Source organism: Diabrotica undecimpunctata, chromosome 8, assembly GCF_040954645.1.
Source record: "Diabrotica undecimpunctata isolate CICGRU chromosome 8, icDiaUnde3, whole genome shotgun sequence".
Lineage (NCBI taxonomy): Eukaryota > Metazoa > Arthropoda > Insecta > Coleoptera > Chrysomelidae > Diabrotica > Diabrotica undecimpunctata.
Genome location: NC_092810.1, coordinates 55518576 through 55538449, shown reverse-complemented (window position 1 = coordinate 55538449; position 19874 = coordinate 55518576). Strand labels below are relative to the sequence as shown.

The 19874-nt window shown below is 33.1% G+C and overlaps 1 protein-coding gene across 3 annotated transcripts in view; it reads right to left on the bottom strand.

Annotated features, from left to right (window-relative positions):
- LOC140447580 (TOM1-like protein 2) overlaps positions 1-19874 on the bottom strand; it is a 64195-nt gene that overhangs the window by 18596 nt on the left and 25725 nt on the right. For 2 of the 3 annotated variants that reach the window (XM_072540310.1, XM_072540311.1), the window contains exons 4-8: positions 15386-15613; positions 2012-2294; positions 1670-1790; positions 1530-1611; positions 108-158 (exon numbers count right to left, since the gene is read on the bottom strand). In XM_072540310.1, the coding sequence (XP_072396411.1) occupies positions 108-158; positions 1530-1611; positions 1670-1790; positions 2012-2294; positions 15386-15613 (765 nt within the window). The remainder of the gene's footprint in view (positions 1-107; positions 159-1529; positions 1612-1669; positions 1791-2011; positions 2295-15385; positions 15614-19874) is intronic. The other variant, XM_072540312.1, reaches the window with a different exon arrangement.

Below are 19874 nucleotides of genomic sequence, written 5' to 3'. Positions count from 1 at the left end.
TTAAATAAGACTTAGAGAACATAAAAAAGTTAGTCAACTATGGTGCTACACGTATGCCAATGAGGTTAGTGACGTTATTTTTGTATTCAATCCTAACAGCAACTTACCGTTCTACCTAGCCAACCTGCCATTTCATCAATTTCAAGATCTTCTGGATTCTGCGCAACATATAAAGCAACGTCATATTTTGAAGAAAAATAAAACAAATAAGCTTAAAGAGAAAACACCACGTATATTAAAATATAGTTGGAGAACGATAACATTTAAATAAAATAATTACAAATAATTGTTGTAGGTTTCATTATCAAGAATTTAATAATAAAATCAAATTGATACACTATTTATAGTTTATTAGAAAGTATGCTTCGTCCCTCTTTAAGGATAATAGACCGAATCTCCCAACTACTATCTTACCCACGAAAATTTATCCGGCCCCCCGTGACAAAGTGGAGTATGTTATACAAGCAGCAAAGCTAGGCAAGGCTCCTGGAGTCATATTTTCGAATCCAATCGAATTTTTTCGTGTACGGGTTAATTCGAATGAAAACTTTTGTATACTAATGTGTATTATTGAACGTCCTTCGAAATGTTATACATATACGAAAAGAATTTGCACCGGCAACACTACAAATTCGAACAACCAAAACTCAAATAATAAAAAAAGAAGAATAATTGATAGTTTTACTTAACCTTTTTTATGGTGATTTTGTCATCTAAAACAATTATTTTCTTGCAAATTAGCTGAAAGGAGTAAAAAAAGGGCATAAAATATGTTGGTTCGGTGTCGTCCGAACAAAAAAAAAGAGCTATTCAAACCTACCAACTACATTGTGAGGGGCTTTGTTAATCTGTATAATTTTTGAAATTGTATATCCGAATAATCCTCTAGAGGGTTAGAAAGGAAGGGTAAACTCTGCCTCTCCGTTCCGCGAATATTTCCGCCTCTGCAAGGCCATTAACTATATTCCTTTCTATTAAAAAATTATTTAAATCTGCTATTAAAAACAAAGTTCAATGTAAAAATACTGTATATAACAACGATTAAAAACTATCACCTGAAATCTTATCTGACGTACACGGGCCCAGTGACAACTGAAATGACAACAATTACTTTGATGGTATATTAGCATCGAAATTCGAATGGTTCAAACCCATTCGAGTCGCCGTACACGAAAAAATTTTAAGCGAATTTTTTCCAATTTCGTATGCGAAATATGCTCGAATGAATTCGAAAATACGACCCCTGGACCGGATGACATCTATGGAAGCCAAAAAACTGTTGGAAGATGACAACATCGACATGTTGGTAACAATTTTTAATGTCATATCCAACAGATTGGCTTTATTCAACATGTATAATGAGCCCTACAGCGGCAAAATGCAAATAAATAATAAATTATAATAGCTAGAGCAACTCTGAAATCGAGTCATCATCTGCGTGATAAGATAATATTGTCGCTCTTTATAATTTTATTTTTATGTGCTCGTTTCCGTTCTCCAACTATTAGCAAAGTTTAAAGAAAACTCACGGATTGGTTCTTTTGAGTTACAACAGCACTCAAGCCTCCCGAAATCTGATCTGGATTGAGATTATCTTTATAGGTACTTCCGCTGTAAACAAAAAATAATTCATTATGTTTATTCAATATTGTTTTCACTCTACACCAACCTTTGCTTGGAACTTTCATAAGTAACATTCCTAGATTGGGCAAACATATCAAATTCATCACTAGGTACTTTGTCAATTTTATTAGCTGATGTATCTCCTCCGGCCTTATTCGGGGTAAGAGCTGTAATAAAATAAAATTCAACTAATTTAGCAAAAAAATAAAACTATATTATCTTTAATAAGTATTTTATACCCAATTCCTTATATACTATATGTATTTATTATTATTAATGCGTATTATTAGTGTGTAAATAGATTAAAAAGGAATTAAGGAAATTAAAAACTGAGTTTCTTTTATGTTCACATAGTTAGATAAATATTTTTTAAAAGCGGGATACTTACTTAATCCATTCAAATTCTTAGATATATCGTCGTCAAAATCTATAAGGCTATCGCTGGCCTCTAATGGTGGTTTGGTAGTTGGAGGTATAGCTTTGGCCAGCACAGCAGAAGCTGACTGCTTTATGCCGACATCTCTATTTTTCTCCCATCTACTATATCTTAAAAATAGATTATTGAGTTCGTCGTTAATTCTGAGCAACTCTTCACACATCCCATCGTTGGAAATTTTGTTTATCAATTCTACCAGTCTCTGTTGCATGCTCTGACAAGTTGCATGTAATTCCTAAAAACATATATATATTTTAATTGTATTACAAGCATTAAATATTTTACAGTAGGAAATCAAATATTCACGTCCATTAAGTTCTATAAATCCATGGGGAGTAAACTGCGTGTTGTAGAATACCACACTTGCACCCTCACGGTACTGCTAAATGAGCTTAAGTGTTGGAAAACCAGCCCAAAGATCTTTATCCTGGATAATTTTTAGAAGAAATATGAAAATAAGATCAAATATATCTGCTCAAATAATATGCTCAAATTAGCATATTCATCCAAGATGGCGGAAAGTAAAAATGTGCCGTCACCTCTCTCTGTAGTAAAAGAGGTAGATTTTGAAGAGAACACATTTAAATGTTGTCAAACTAAGCCTAATAAAATACTCGTTTGTATAGTATGTGGAAATAGTTATCACATCTCATGTGCTGTGAAAAACAAAGTGAAATTCTTCAAGATAGGAGATCCACGGGTAATTTGTTGCCAAAATAGTGATGGACAACCCATCGAATCATCTAGTGCCATAGCGATAGAAAATCAGTGGTTAAAAAGGCTGTTAGCCGAAAAAGATGATAAGTACAATTTATTATTAAATAACAATAATCTATTAAAATCAAATAATGAACACTTGCTGGAAAAATTAAATTTATTGAAATCAGAAATAACCAGAACCAGAATCTCACAAAAACCCAACTCAACTGTTAATGAGGGTTTAATAAAAACTCAAGGTAATGAAGATAAGACGGCCAGTGTCCAGTTGACTAATTCTAAATACAAAACAAACAATGAAACTGACTCAAATAAAAATTTTAATGATAAAAACACCAAACATGTTGAAAGGAATTCCAATACACAGGGCATTTAAAAAATTACTGCAAACAAATTAAATGCACAATTAATGGAAATTCAAACCAAACAAACATGTGACTACATTACAAATTTAGTTGTTAAGAATGAGGAAAGCACAAAAATAAATCTTAATCATATCACAACAGGGAGTTCAGAGAATAAAGCCGACGATGAAGGATATCAGATTGTGACAACAAGACGCAAGAAAATAATGGGAACTGGAATTGGTGATAAGGATTTCCATGGAAAATCCGAAAAACCAGACAAAAAATTGTGGCTATTCATCTCAAAAGTTCCGGATAGTGTAAATGAGGACCACATCAAGAGTTTCATAATAACTAAAACAAACTGTGAGAATATACAAGTAAAATTGTTACCAACTGACCATAAAAGAAGGGATAATCAATGTTTTATGATAGGTGTACTACCTGACTTAAGGGAAGAAATTTACAATCCTGCTTTTTGGCCGAAAAAAATTGGCATTGAACGATTTAACTTTAGGTTAGGAAGAAGATTCTTAGATCGAGAGCATCATAATAGAGGTCTGTCAACTGGAGAAGATAGACCAGACTCTTTTTTAGTCAAGTAAATCCAAGAGAAACGTTACTTTTATCATCACCAGACAGTTGTTTAAAAATATTGCAACTAAATGCTCAATCTTTGACAAACAAGTTACTCAAACTTGAAGTCTTAACATTGCAGGAAACACCCGATATAATTTGTCTATCAGAACATTGGTGTACTGAAGAAAACATCCAATTTATGACCCTGAATGGATACAACATCGCCGCTTATTTTTGTCGAAAGTTCCATATCCATGGAGGATCCATCATCTACATCAAAACTGATATTAAATTCAAAACATTAGATGTCTCTAACTTAAGTGAAGAAATGGTGTGTGAGTGCTGTGCGATTTCTCTGTTTATAGCCAATAGGAAAATTTGTGTTATTAGTGTTTATCGTTCGCCATCAGGAGAAGTTCAGAGTTTTCTGTGTAAATTACATAATATATTGGAGCTATGCAGTAAGTCATATCATGATATTTATATTTGTGGGGATCTAAACATTGATTATCTTGTCATGTCTAATAATAAGCAATCTTTTAATGAGTTTTTAGTTAGTTATAATCTGAGAGTCACATCTGAGGCTCCTACAAGAGTTTTCGTAGATAAAGTAGGTAAAACATCATCTACAAAATTGGATTACATATTGACAAATATCGAACCACATCTTTATAAATCAAATGTGTTAGAGGGTCACTTCAGTGACCATAAAGTATTTTCACTTAGTGTAAATTTGCAAGCCAATAAAGTATCGAAAAAAGATAAAAAACCCATCAGTTACAGGGATATGTCAGATGAAAATATGCGGATGTTTAAAGCAGGGATTTCTTCTACAGTTTTTGATGAAGTTTATTCACAATTGAATGCTGAATATGCCACAAATTCATTTGTTAGCATTTTAGATTACAATCTAAATTTATATTGTCCAATAAAAACACGGTATAAAGCAGACAAAAGAAATAAGGCTACATGGGTAACAAATGAGATAAGACACGCTAGTGAAAAACTAAAAAATCTACACTGGATAGCAAAAAATATAGGGAGTCTCGAGTCTCAAGATACCTATAAACAGGCAAAAAAAGAATATAATTCTCTATTAATAAATACTAAAAAAAACTTTCATAGTGACTTAATCAATCTTACAATATACCAAAAACAATTTGGAATTTAGTAAACAGTGAAACTGGTAGGCAAAAGAACAGGTCTGATATTATTCTACATTATGATAATAAAATTATTACCAAGTCTTGTGATATTGCTAATTCGTTTGCCTCATATTTTGCTACAATTACAGAATACAATCTTCAAACTCATTTTGGCACATCGTTACCTTCTTCTTGTACTACCTCAAAAATGTGTAACAAAACATTTTTCTTTTTACCCGTAACTCCAATTGAAATAAAAAATACAATCGATCAACTAAAAAATAAGCCTAGTACTGGTATTGATAACATATCTGTAAAAATAATAAAACTGATAAGTGATCATATATCGATTCCTTTAACCCATTTAGTTAATCTCTCAATAACAACCAGCCAATTTCCATCCATATTTAAAATGGCAAAAGTTATTCCAATCTTCAAAAAGAATGACCCTCATGATATTTCAAATTATAGACCAGTATCTGTCCTTAGCATAATTTCAAAAGTAATAGAGAAGGTTGTATACAACAGAATGTTAAATTTTATAGAAGAATACAATTTATTAACTCCAACCCAACACGGCTTTAGATAAAAAAAGTCAACACTCACGGCTGCATGCAGCTTGTTTGAGCGTATTTATGATGAATTAGATAGTAGAAACCACGTGGCAGGACTATTTTTTGATCTATCACGTGCTTTTGACTGCTTAGACATAACATTTATTCGCAATAAATTATATAACGTTGGTTTTAGAGGGATATTTCTAGAATGGATAATAAATTTCTTAAGTGACAGGAAGAGTGTTGTTAAGATGAAAGAATCAAGCTCAGAACCATACACGACAAATAAAGGAGTACCACAGGGATCCGTGCTGGGACCATTATTATTCCTAATTTTTATTAATGACCTACCAGATCACATAAGGGCACTTATAATATCAATGTTTGCTGATGATACCTTGTTAATAGTCTCTGCACGTACACTAGAGGAATTAAAAATGACAATGAAGACTGTTGTTGACTGCTTTATACGCTGGTGTAATACCAACAGACTAATATTAAACATTGACAAGACGCAAATTATTTATTTTCATTCATACAACTCATCTAAATATGACTATATCTTAACCATCCACGATAGAAACAATATGTTATCTTCCACTCACTCTACAAAGTTTTTGGGTGTATTCATTGATTGTAATCTCAAATGGTCAGAGCAAGTGAATTCAGTGAACATGAAATTGAATAAAGCTTTTTATGCTATATCTAGAATTAAAAACACACTACCCATCTCGGCATTAATGAACGTTTATTATAGCCTTGCTTACAGCCACATGTGCTACAATGTAATTTTGTGGGGGAACTCAGTAGATAGTAACAAAGTGTTCATTAACCAAAAAAAAAATTATCCGTAAAATTTTTAATTTGGATTATCAACAGTCTTGTAAACCAGTTTTTATTAAACATCAAATTTTAACTTTCTACTGCCTATATATCTATAAATGTTTACTTTATGTCAAAGAGGAAATCAATTCATTTCCAGTAAATTCAGACAATCACTACTACAATACAAGAAGTGCTGAATCTTTACGAGTTCCTAAACACAGAACATCCAAATTTCAAAATTGCTTCAGATATATGGGACTGACCTTATAAAATCATTTGCCAAAAACTGTGAAAGAAATACCACTTATCTCTAAATTTAAAAAAAATGTTAAAAATTTACTCTTAAGAAAAGCATATTATTCTATAAATGAATATCTTGAGGACAAACTGCAATAGCTTCATATTTTACTTGTAAAAATGTTATTTTATATATTTTATGTTTTGTCAATTTTTTTTACACTGTGAATATTGTTTACTGTGTACACATTAATGTTTTTTATACCAAATTCTGTAGTGACGTATCCTATACATTTATTTTGAATGTCTTAAAGGATCAATAATGATGACTATGACTAATACTACTGATAGTAGCATTGTATGCATGTAAGGGTGGATAGTTGAAAACTATTCTACCTTATGTAAAATTTTTTGCTGAATACGAATATGTATTATAAAAGTGGTATTAATTTTTATAAACAATTTTTTTATAAATAAATTTTCAAATTTGAATATTTTAATTTACAACGCCTAAAAATAAATAAAAATTTTATAGGTAGTTTAAAAGTTATTAAAGTTTTTAAGTCGAGAAATCGTAGATTTTGTCCAACTTTTAGTCCTCATAACTTTTCTATGGTGCATTTTTCTTTAAAAGCTGCACATAAATAGAAAGTTAAAACCTATTTTAACAATTTACTATTTCTACACACACCGGGCGAGTACGTGTTGACATTATACGTGCTAAATAGTAGTTATTTTAAAGTTTCAATAACTGCTCGATGCCAGCGAAAATTTAAATGTCTTTTATGTGGATTTGACACATTTGAATTCTGTTCGGCGGGAAATTAACAATTAAAAACAATGAGTTGCTATAAAGTTATTGTTAACAATCTTCGAGATCTAGTAAAATGGAGTTTTAATTTTAATTTGATGAGTGCTAAACTTAAAAATTAATTTTTCATGAGTTATCGAGTCGTGAAAATGGTTTTTTTTGCGCTTTTTAAGACCTTACATTATTTATAACCCGAAAAGAATGCTTTTAAGAGGAAGGTTAATAGTTCAACCCGTAGTACTGATGTGGTACGAGCTCCCACCCCGGGTCTTTGAGTATTGATCAAATACCAACCGTCCTTCCCGTAAGCGATCGAGTATTGATCGATCGCTTCCGCTCCTTGTTCATTATCAAGTAGTGATGAATCGGTCACCTCTAACCTAGACTACGGATTGATTTGTCTTCCTCGGATTTTAGGTATTCACTAAAATATCGTCCTTTGCCTTATCCATCCTTGGATCACCAATATTTATTTTTCGCATATATCAACAGCCGACTGCAGCGCCGTCAATATTTATTTACTAGGATTCGTACTTTTATTTTATTGTACATATTATATACGAATACTGCTCGAAGAAACAATGTACAGCCTCGGAACGGGATTGATACTATGAACACGAGCACGGCAAGACATAAAGACAAGCGAAAAATATCCAAAACCCATGGATGAGAATTATTACATGGAATATCAGATCGCTCAACTCAAGGGACCAATAAATAACCCAACTGTCGAAAGAGAAACAAATAGACATTTGCGCTCTACAGGAGATAAAAAAGAGGAAAAGGACAATCAAAATCAGGTGAATACATACTAATCTAAAGTGGAGTAGCAACTGAAAACAGGGCCACAGAAGGTGTAGCATTACTAATACACCAAAGGTACCAAAATCGCATCAAAGAGTGACAATACATATCAGAAAGGACTGTAACAGCAAAGATAAGAGTGGATAAGGAAACCCTGAAATCATCGGAGTATATGGCAGAAAAAACAACAAATCTCAAACAACAAGGAAAACGTTTAATGACAGATTACAACGAGTAGTAGATCAAGGCAGAGGAAGATGATAATATTGGAGGATTTTAACGCTCGAATAGGCAAGCAAGTAGTGCCCAGAATTAAGCAAAAACATAACGAGACTGTCAAAAACGAAAATGGAGAACCGATGATAAACTTTTACACGAATAACGAACTTAGAATAAATAACACGTTTTTGAGAACTAACGCACCAAAGGCCAACAGAAATATACATTCAATAACACCCGTGCACAAATATCTATGATGGATTGTTATAACCGACAGAGATATACATCCAACAAAAATAATCGACATAAGATGACTAAACTCAGCAGATGTAGGTAGCGACCATAGCTTAGTATTATGTAACAGAAGAATAATCATGCAATGCTTCACACCCAAGAGAGCGGCGCGCGGCGCCAACACAAACAAACAAATACGGGATCCACGAAATACTTAAATAGAAAAAGAATATCAGGGAAGATTGCTGGGAATGAAATATTAGAAAACGATAACATCGAGGAAAGCTGGCAAAAAATAAAAAATAACATAATTAACGCAATAACAGAGAGGGGGGAAAGTAACGAACACTAACATATCAAAAAAGAAAACCCCATGGTTTAGAGCAGTGATTCCCAACCTGGGGGCGATCGCCCCCAGGTTGGGAACACTAACATATCAAAAAAGAAAACCCCATGGTTTAGAACAGTGATTCCCAACCTGGGGGCGATCGCCCCCCGGGGGGCGATTTGAGATATTCAGGGGGGCGATAGAGCGAAGGGGGCGATATGGGGGGCGACAGAGAAAAGGGGGCGATAAGGGGGGCGTTTAGCATCCGGAAAACGAGAAATGGGTAATTAAGAAAAATAAGAAAAGAGAAAAAAAATACAATACTTTCGATCGGATATCCATAGGATAATAAAAAGTAAATATATGTATACCAATGCAGGTATTAATAACACAAACATCTCGTCTAGTCACAGATCTTGTCGAACACGAGGCGTCACAATATTAGAATCATTATTAGTCACAATGTTAGAATTCGGACAGAGACGTCGACGCGTGGCAATATAATTATTTATTGAGAATTGCGAGATAGTGTTTTTATTCTTTGCCTTCTCAATAAGTTGTAATTAATTACTCTTTTGTTTTGCTCTCAAAATGTCAGTACCTAAAAAAAAGTGCCGGCAGTACTCAACGGAGTATTTGAAATATGGATTCATTGAATTGCCAGGAATCTACCATTGTGTCTTATTTGTGCAAAATCTTTGTCAACCGAATCCATGAAGCCGCCTCGTCTTATGGATCACTTGAAGAGGATTCATCCAGAGAAGTCAGACAAACCCGTCCAATATTTTGCGGTGAGTAAAAGTCTTTTGATTGTAGGATGTAATTTTTCCATGTACAGTTACAATCATTGAATAGTTTACAGACTTACGTATCTAGGAGCCTATTTTTTAAATTTTTACTCCGTTTAAAAGCACCTTTTACGTCAAAAGTATTACAATGTAAAAATTAAAGTGTAAACTATTTAGTGATCGTAACTGTACCTAGGTATCAACATATTATAATTATTTTTACTTTCTATTACCGAAAGTCAGACTGAAAGAAAACCTTTTTTAAACTTTATTACCATTACTTATAATAATTAAAGTGAATGTGTATTTCTTTCGTTTACAGGAGCTCAAGGCAAAGTATGAAAGGCGAGTTACTGTTGGGTCATTGATTGCAAAAGCTACCAAGAAAAACGACAAGGATTTACTTGCTTCCTACAAGGTATCATTCTTAATAGCAAAAAGTGGCAAGCCGCACACAATTGGAGGAGAACTCATCCTCCCAGCTGTCAAAGAGATAGTTGATACTATGTTGGGACCCAGTCTGGCCAGCCAAGTAACATATGCAGTTCCTCTCAGCAATAATACTGTTTATAAGTCTGCTGGCTTTCTAAAGGCAATTGCTTAAGGCGCTTCTTCAGTCTCATGGATACTGTTATTGAATTTCTTAATACTACTGACCCCACACTGAGTACAGAACTACAAGAGAAGCGAAATGACATCGGTTACTTATCAGATATTTTTCAAAAATTAAATGAAATGAACCTGCAACTACAGGGGAAGAACATAAATATGGCCAAAGCGAAGAGAGTAGTCGGAGCATTCGTTGACAAACTATCTATTTTTGAAGAAAATATGCAGAGAAGAGAGAGAAGAAAATATGCACCAAATTCCCCAACTTGAAATCTTCTTGTGGTGATTCTGAGGATCTTCAAACATACTGCCTCCACCTTCAAACACTGAAAGAAGATCTGCAGTCCCGATTCCAAGATTTGACTAGTCTGAAAGTGCCAACTTGGTTTATCAATCCTTTCAGCGTGGAAGTTTCAACGGTATGTTCTTGTCTTCAAGAAAACTTGATTGATTTGAGACATGATGTTGAAATTGAAAGTTTGTTTCGGGAGTATGGGTACGAAAGATTTTGGCCGCGAATAAAAGAAGTGTATCCAATCTTGTGGAATGCAATCAAATTATTATTATTGGCATTCCCCACAACATATCTAGTGGAGAAAGGTTTTAGTTCTGTGTGTATATTGAAAAACAGACAAAGAAATAGGCTCGACATAATAGAAAGAGGGGATTTGAGGTTGTTATTAACCAACATTGAGCCAGACATAAAGAAATTATGTGAGGGACACCAGGTTAACAATTCTTTTACACACATTAAGCATTTATCATTTTACGAAATGTAAAAATAAGTAAATATGGATACTCACCTTTTGTATAGATTCATTATTTGTTTCAATTTAATTGGGTGGGGGGGGGGCGATTGTAGTATTCATAACTGGTGAAACCGGTTTAGAGAGTAAGTAAAGACAAAATGTGAAGAAAAGAAGAAAGCCTTTTTACGATACAGAACACAACAAATATAACAGGCAGAGAACCACTATAAACGAATCAAAAATGACACGAATACTTTAGTTAGACAAATAAAAAGGGAACACTGGCAGGGGTTCTGAAAACAGATGAAACACGACTTCTACGGAACAGAAAAAGAAATATGGAGAATGATCAGAGGACAAAGAAAAGAGATGAATGAACTAATAAAAATGAAACACTTTCAGAAGGAAACATGGGCAGACTACATTCTATCCCTATTTGCTAAAGTGAAGATAATGAACCACCAACACCAAAGGTGACGATAAACGAAGAAATAAATATTGAGGAGGAAGAGGCAAAGGAAGCGTTAAGGAAATTAAAAAACAAAAAATCTCCAGGATAGGACAGAATACTAAAAGAACTCCTAAACCTAAAGTACATAGGACCAGATATGACCAAATAACTACTAAAACTCATCCAAAAAATAATAGAACAAAACAGAATTAGTCAAGAATGGAAATCAAGCATTTTAACACGTCTCTTCAAAAGGGGAGACAAATTGGACCCGGAAAATTACAGAGGAATTAATTTATTAAACACAATACTAAAATTAACAACCAATGTGATAACAAATAAAGTGAATGAAATTATAACACTAGCAAAAGAACAACAAGTTTTGACGTCGGGAAGATCATGCACCGACGTTATATTTATAATGAGAAATAGACTTTATTTAGTTCGAAATAAATATCTTAAAAACGAATTCTATATCCGACTGCCATTACCCGAGATCATCACAGTGGCGCCCAAGCAGTTATTTAAAAAGGGTCTAAGACATTTATACAGAGTTAAATAAACAAATCTGCAAACTATGCTGGACTCAGAAGAAGCGGTAGGCTTAGAAATAACGGATGCAACGGTACGCTGGATATATAAATTAAAAAAAGAAAAATTTAACTTAGGCACTTTAAAAACATAAGATCTTCGATCAAGAATGTCCCTCTACTTACGCTCAAAAAAAAACCGACACACTTACCAAGGCTGGACCGGAAATTCCAGTGACGTAAGATAGACAAATGGAAAATGATCACAGTCAAATAATGGACACAGATAGAAAATGGGGTTTACATTTTGACGGGTCCAAAGACTCCACAGAATTTTTAGAGAGATTACACGAGCTCAGAAACTGTTACCGGATACAAGACGATGCATTAATAAAAGCACTAACAGAAGTATTTAGGGGGAAAGCGATATTATGGTTTCGAAACAACTGTGGAATTCTGATTCTTTAATCGGCAAACTGCTAGACGACTTGGAAGATCAGATCAGGATAAGGACACACGCAACTCAAATCCATTCCCTATACATTGCATTTTCGTCCATTTTGATATTTTGAGTTGTTTCAAAGTTATCTTAAGAAAGCCTCCCGGGATTATCGATTATTGACGTGTTTGGTGAATCTGCGGGTGTAGTATGGAAATATTTGTATTTCGCAATGTTGAGTGCCGCATGCTGGTTAGATTTACAGCCGGTTTCCGAAAGGCTGATCATTATCAAAATTAGGTAATCTACTGTTAAAAGTCGATTAAATGCATTTTGAGTTGCAGAAACATCAATCACATAACACACATTAACTAATCTAACAAGCAAATAATCGATGATTAACAGCCTGTCAGAAGTATTTTCGGTTTCCGAAACGCTAATTATCGTTTTATCTATGTCAAACTTCTGTCATACTAGCTTGTCAGGTAATCTGAGATTTTTGGAGGATTAATCTTATAATCTTTGGTTATGTACCAATGGTTGTAAGTAAATAAAATAAAATCTTTGGTTACGTTGTAAGATACATAAACCTAAGGTATTTTATAAAAAGCTGTTGTTTAGAAAGAACCCAAAAATATTGTTACAAAGGTTTATTTTAAGAATTAAAGATGATAAATGACAAATTGGTAAACATTAACAAATGACACAAAATTATTAGTTAGTTAGGTTATGTTTGTTTGTTGATTTTCAGAATGCAGATTACACATAAACAGGAATGATGGTAAAGTGAAACAGCAACATTACTTTCTTAATTTAGAGCAAGATAAAGAACAATTCGTATAGAAATAATAAACGATTACAATCGATTCTACTGTTTCCATGTAAAATCGTATGTCAAATAATCTATAATCGGTGATCACGTAATTTTACCATAATTTTCGTTTCGGAAACCTGTCGCTTGTTAACAATTGATCAAATTTGATACTTGATTACATGATTGGAGATTTGAATAACGTTTCGGAAACCGGCCGTTAGACTCTATTCTTTACTATTAAAATTAATCAGACGTTTTCGAATGCCGATAACATCTCTGAATATCGGTGGATAGTAATCTAATCTTCATTATCATACTTGTCTTTGACTATGCAGGGTGGGCTTACTAATTACATTTCTCCATAAGTTTCTATTTTGGGTCATACCAATATCAATCGCCTTTACCAACACGTCCAGCTTAAATGTCAATCCAGGTCTTGTTCTCCTACTTCCTCCCGGAACTTGCAAGTCAGCAATTCTTCATATTAGGTGATAAGCGTTTGGTCGTTTAAAATTCCTCAACCATCTTAATCTATACTCTCCCATTTTGGCATCAATTGGTGCCACTCCTAGACTTCCCCTATTATACTCTTTCTTACCAAGCGCCCGTTGAATGAATGGGCCCAGTGAATACCATATGAGCATTTGTTTCTTTATTCTTTTTTCCATTAGCTGTTTAGATGTCAGTTTTGTCTTCTCTTTTGTTTATATAGCTTGACTCGAGTTGTTGTTTAAATAACAGTCATTGCATTGACTTTCAGTATATTCTGTGCCCAAGTTCTCCCTTCGATTTTTTTTTCTACTAAAACATTTAAAAATGCAATATGTTCGTTGTTTTCTTTGTCCATGGTCAACTAAATCTGAGGGCAAGGAGAATTTATGGTTTCAGATTCACAAAAGTGACGTTCACATAACAAAACCACCACAACTCTATTTTTAGCTTCTAATTGTAGTGTTTGGTATTAGAATTTTCCATAAAAAATTTGCAATAACCGGGCTCAACGGACTTCCCATTGTAATCCAAAAGACTGATCCTGAGAAGCACACGAGTATAGCAGCACACGACTATAGCGGCATGCATGTATAGCGGAGATACTCGAGAAAGATAGTCGTAGACGAAATGTCAGGAACTTACTAACACTCTCAAATTGTATCGTGGTGTTAATTTATATCTGAGATCACTAGATATGGAGACTCATAACATCTGAACACTTCGGAAACCAGAAAAAGAATCATAGATAATTAGCGAATGTTAAAATGGGGTGAAGATGTATTATCATCATCATCATCGTCATCCAGTCTTAATTTATCACGTCCGCTGCTGGGCATAGGCCTCCCTTAAACTCCTTCATTCTTTACGATTTTGTGTTCTTTGTTGCCAATTTTTGGTGATACGCTTGATGTCGTCAATCCGACGTGTAGGTGGTGTTCCTCTACTACGTTTGTCTGCTCTTGGCCTCCAATTTGTAATTTTGTTCGTCCATCGTGAGTCGTACATTCTCGCTACATATTACATTACAGTTTAACAAATTTGTGAAAGGAGTTAGTCAACGTGACCAACTTGTGTCATATTAATCAAGCCTTCCTAAAAATCTAAGGTGATATAAAAAAATCGTATTTCACCTAATTCATATAACTCTAATCAATAATTTTATTCCATTTCGTGAAGCCCCCGCACTTAAAAACTAAAATTTTACAGTCCGGGAACAAATTTTTTGTGAAATATGAAAAGCATAACTAGCGATGCATCTAACCTACATAAGATAGAAAAAATGTTAATTCCAGAAGCTCTACAAACAAATTTTTTGTACGGTATAGACTATAGGGTAAGCATGGAAAAATATATCAAGTATCTTGCAGAGTCCAAACTTGTGATGCAAAAAAGTCTGTCGTAATAGACACATTTTTAAGCCACACATTGCACTGCAACTACTGATTATGAATTCCGACTGACTTATTCATTTTTTTAAATTATTTAATAGCTTTTTACCTTTAGTCCTTATTCTCTTGTTTTAGTCGACTATTCTTGAGTGTATATTGGTTTAATATTTAAGTACTTTGCAAACTATTTAACAAGCTCAAAAAATCGTAATAAAATTACAATAGTTATTATTGTACTTTTCATATAAAATATTATCAATACAAACCTGTAATAATTCAAGTTCATCAGGTTGTTCTTCTCCTGGTTTAAGCTCGAACAACATTTCACCCAATACAGCCATGTTACTCTGTATAACGTCTAGTTCGGATTGCAATTTTGCTCTTTGTTCGGGTGTTAATACCCCCGGGGAAGTTTGAGCATGTCTAGGCGAAGCTTGAGTCGGCGGGACCGGGACTGTTTCTGAGGGTAACGGCATTTCTGTACTGGAGACACTCTAAAATAAATTGAAATGATACAATCACTCGTCTTAACAAACTGTATAACAATCAAGATAAATAAAAATATATTTTTATATTGCCAGCGTCAGAATTAATTAATTAATTGTTTAATTAATTGTTTTCGGATTGCTAATTGCCTTTTAAACATCTAAAAATTATTAAAAGTTGTATTACAAATTAGAATTATAAAATAATTCAAATTACGCTTAGTAATATAACATTAAAGCCATACTCTTTCAGTCGTGGCATATTATAGCGTTTTTATGCATGTCTTGAATTATTAAATTACAAATTTGGAATTACATTATTATAAAGAATATGACAATTTCTGTATTTAACTCTTAACTGGAGCATAGAGTTTACTTGACCTCTCATTTCATCCATAATTGGTTTTCTGCAAGTTTGTGCTCGTCCTCTTTTTCTTTTACCTTTGGGATTCCACTTTAGGGCAGTATTTGCAATACAGGAGCTTTTCTACGAAGTCTGTGGCTGATCCAACCCCATTTTCTTGACTTTACTACATTCTCTATTCCTGACCCTGTGGGGTCAGGTGTAGCAGATTTTCGTTTTCGATGGTGTTGGGCCAAAAAATACGAACAATTCTGCGTAGGCATTTGTTAACAAAGACCTACAGTTTATCTGTATGGCGTGTTGTGACTTTACAGGTTTCAGATCCGTAGAGTAGAACAGACTTGACATTAGACTGGACGGATCTTTGTGTTTGTGGCGTACCGGTCAGACCTCCAAAGGAGGCTGAGCATGCTGAATCCTTACTGAACTCTCACAGATATCGCCTTCCGAGCCTCCACTTTTGTTTGTTATGTAAAAGTTTAAATCCAGGATTTTTAAATATATTTCAAATGCCTCACATTTGTTGCCAAAACTCAAAGCTAGAATTTCATGCTATAGGTTTTGAAACTTAGGTGCTCTAGTAATCGAAACTTCATAGTGGCCAGTCATGAGAATAATAAAAAATGGCAAAAATCGTGTCTCATTTATTTATTGATTACCTTTATAAAATCTGAGTTTATTTGCGGGAAAATACAAGAATTGCATACAAAAGCTGAACTCTTTACCTTTAAAACGCATCTTGATTTTTGTCGATAGAACACTTGAATCAAAAAATATCGAATTTTTACCGTCGAGCTGATACAAATTGTATTGAAAATTTATTTCGCACGCATAACTGACATTCAAAATCGGCAGTCTCTTCAAGCGATGTTTGTGAGAGAACGGTTCATTCTACACAAAAGGTGCTAATAAACATTTTTGTTTAAAATTATCTCAGCTACATTTTTTATTTAAAGCATTTTTTTTTCTACGGCGGCCTAGAGATTCTTGTTTAATCGATTTTTTGCATTTTTATTCCCCTACGAGTGGAATTTCAGGGGGAAGCCCGGGGGTGAATATTCTCGGCAAAATTCAACTTGTTTGTATAATTTTTAATGGTTTAGTGGTAACTTCGTCTCTGACGACTTTATACTACGAGTATTGTAACGATACGATCGTTAATAATCTAACATTTTGAATGTTAGCAAACAGGATCCCTACAATAGCTACTAATTTGCCGCCGTTGGAGTATGCAACCCACAATACGATCTCTAATATTTCATTTTATGACTTTCGAACATCGATATATCGATTGATAATATAATCGATTCCCTTGTCATTGGAGAGGAAGAAACCTAACCTTCTTGAAGGGAATTCTGGCCATTTTGGAACAGAACTTCCTAAAGAGAGGTTGTGGAGTTTAATTGCCGCGGGCAGAATCTTATGAAGGAAGAGAGTTAAGTTATTTTTGTTATTTTTTTTTGGGAATAGAATGAGTTTTTAGTTACAAGAAGTTATTTAGTTTATGTGAAGTCGAAGTTATTTTTTTTTATGAAAAATAAAACTTCCAAAAGATTCTGGTGAGTTACCACAATTTACATGTAAATTTACGAGTCCTAAATCATTTAAACTTTTTCATTAAAAATATCCAACAATCATTCTCATTTTTATACACATATATAATATATTCCAGTGTAGTAACATTAAATATTTGAGCCAAGGTCACTTAATGACAAATATATTCTAGTTTTTGTTACTAGAACAAAAACTATATTAAGGACAAGAACACAGAATAAAAAGTTTCTTTTTTGTTCTCTTGTAGCCCGCCGGCTCCAACCTCCAGAACTGGAATTATCATTTAATTTTTGATTTGGGGAAGATTTTTTTAATTTGGGAAGAAACTTGGATTTGGGGAAGAAGTTTAGTTTTAATTTCTGGTTGGTCTGCCAGACCTTAAAAGCGGTTACAAGGAACATAGACAGTAGCTGATCTTAGAGCCCATCCACTATCTGGACATTAGAGAGCAGATTAGGGAACTCCCTTTCCAGCAATAAGGCTACTAAGGACATTTATTTTCTTTTTTTAAATCTATTAGTAATTTAAATTTCATTTTTTTTTATAATATATACATATATATCTTGGATACTTAGGTCTTCAGCCTAAGTGGGTTACCAAAACAGGTTTGTGCACAATCCCTGGGTAGTACCCTCAACTTGCTGAATCCTTTTACTTGTCTTAATTTTATTCCCTATTTACTTTGAATTTGTTTATTTATTAATATTTTATATAACACTTATAATAAGTTGTCAGGATATATAATCCAATTTTATGGTCAGTTGTATGTACCTTCATAATATCAAATTGATGTAGTATTGTTCCAATTGCTTAACTAACTATTGTCATACTTTTAAACTGCCTTTTCATACTGCCTTGTCATACTTTTTTAAACTGGTATAATTATTTTATTTTTCTGTAATATTTTAATTACTATTTACTCCATGTGAGTTATTCAAACAGTTTTAACATAACCTTTTACCTCATTGTTAGAGGACTGTGCAGATCAATTGTTTTTTGTATATATTTATATTTTTGGGTCCTAGTTTTAGGTAATTGTTCTTTGTAAATATATTTTGGGGGAATATATTTCAGTAATTATTTTAGTGTATATAAATATAGGGTTGGTACATAAGTAGATTAAGATTGTATAATATAGTGTATAAAGCATTTCAGATTTTTATTTGTTTCCCATAATCGTTTATTTCAGTTAGTATATAACTATATATCCCCAAATTGGAGTGATTTTTAAAATTCACCCTGGCGCCCATCTCAAGATCCTATTAGGATTGATCTAACTATCTTAAAAAGTTACTACAGGCAAGCAAACGTGCCGACCTCCCCTCTGAGCACAACTCTCATTCTCTTGAGCTAAGCCGATTCTCTTGTAGTGTTTAAAGTAAGCTTCATATTTTCTTTTGTATTGGTTACATTCCCTGTTGTTTGACAATTTATTTGAACCATTAATATTTTTATTCACTACAGTTTATCTTCATTAAATATAATTTCCACTTAAAAGATTAACACTTTGTTTTTTTTTCCTTTTTCATCCGCAACAATTAGCTTTTGGCCTTACTCTTACATTATTTGTAACAGTATAACTAAATTTCGTGAAAAAATTGTTGAAAATATACATAACATTTACGAATATAAAAATGTTCAAACGCATTTAAGTTTTATGAGTAAAACTTATATTCGAATAAAAGAAAGAAAAGTCAAAACACACTATTTTATGTAATTACATGAACTTGCGTAGAAAACTAGAAAATATGGCGATGAATGTTACGTAAAAAAGCAAGAGGAACATTCCAACAAACATTCGTTGAAAGAATTATAAAGTAAAGCCAAAAAATAATTTTCTGGTTCTGTTAATAAAAACTTACGAATACTTACTATAATAAATTTTTAAAACGTGAGAACCAGTTAGAAATTGTCACATACAAATCAAACAAACGAAATATTAATCCTTTGAATTAAACTTGTTTAACTAAATCATTAACGTCGCTAAACTTTCGCTCGATACTGTAAATAACAAACACTTCAAAACCACAAGAACTAACAAAAGTAAAATGGACTGAATCTAGATCATACAATAAATTATAAATAATGTAATTGTTTTGGGGGAAAAAGTAAATCGATCCATTAGAAACTTTTAAATTATTAATTGAAATGGTAAAATTACTTTCAAGTAGCAAGCATGCATGACGGAACAAAATTCGGCTGAGAACATTATAATGCTGCACTAGAATATCTTTATAATGATATAGTTGTTACGTATATCAATAGGTAGGTATATGTAGTTATTAGAAATAATAATCTTGTACATATTATGTACTAAATGTTAAAAAATGTGCTAACAATTATATCATAATA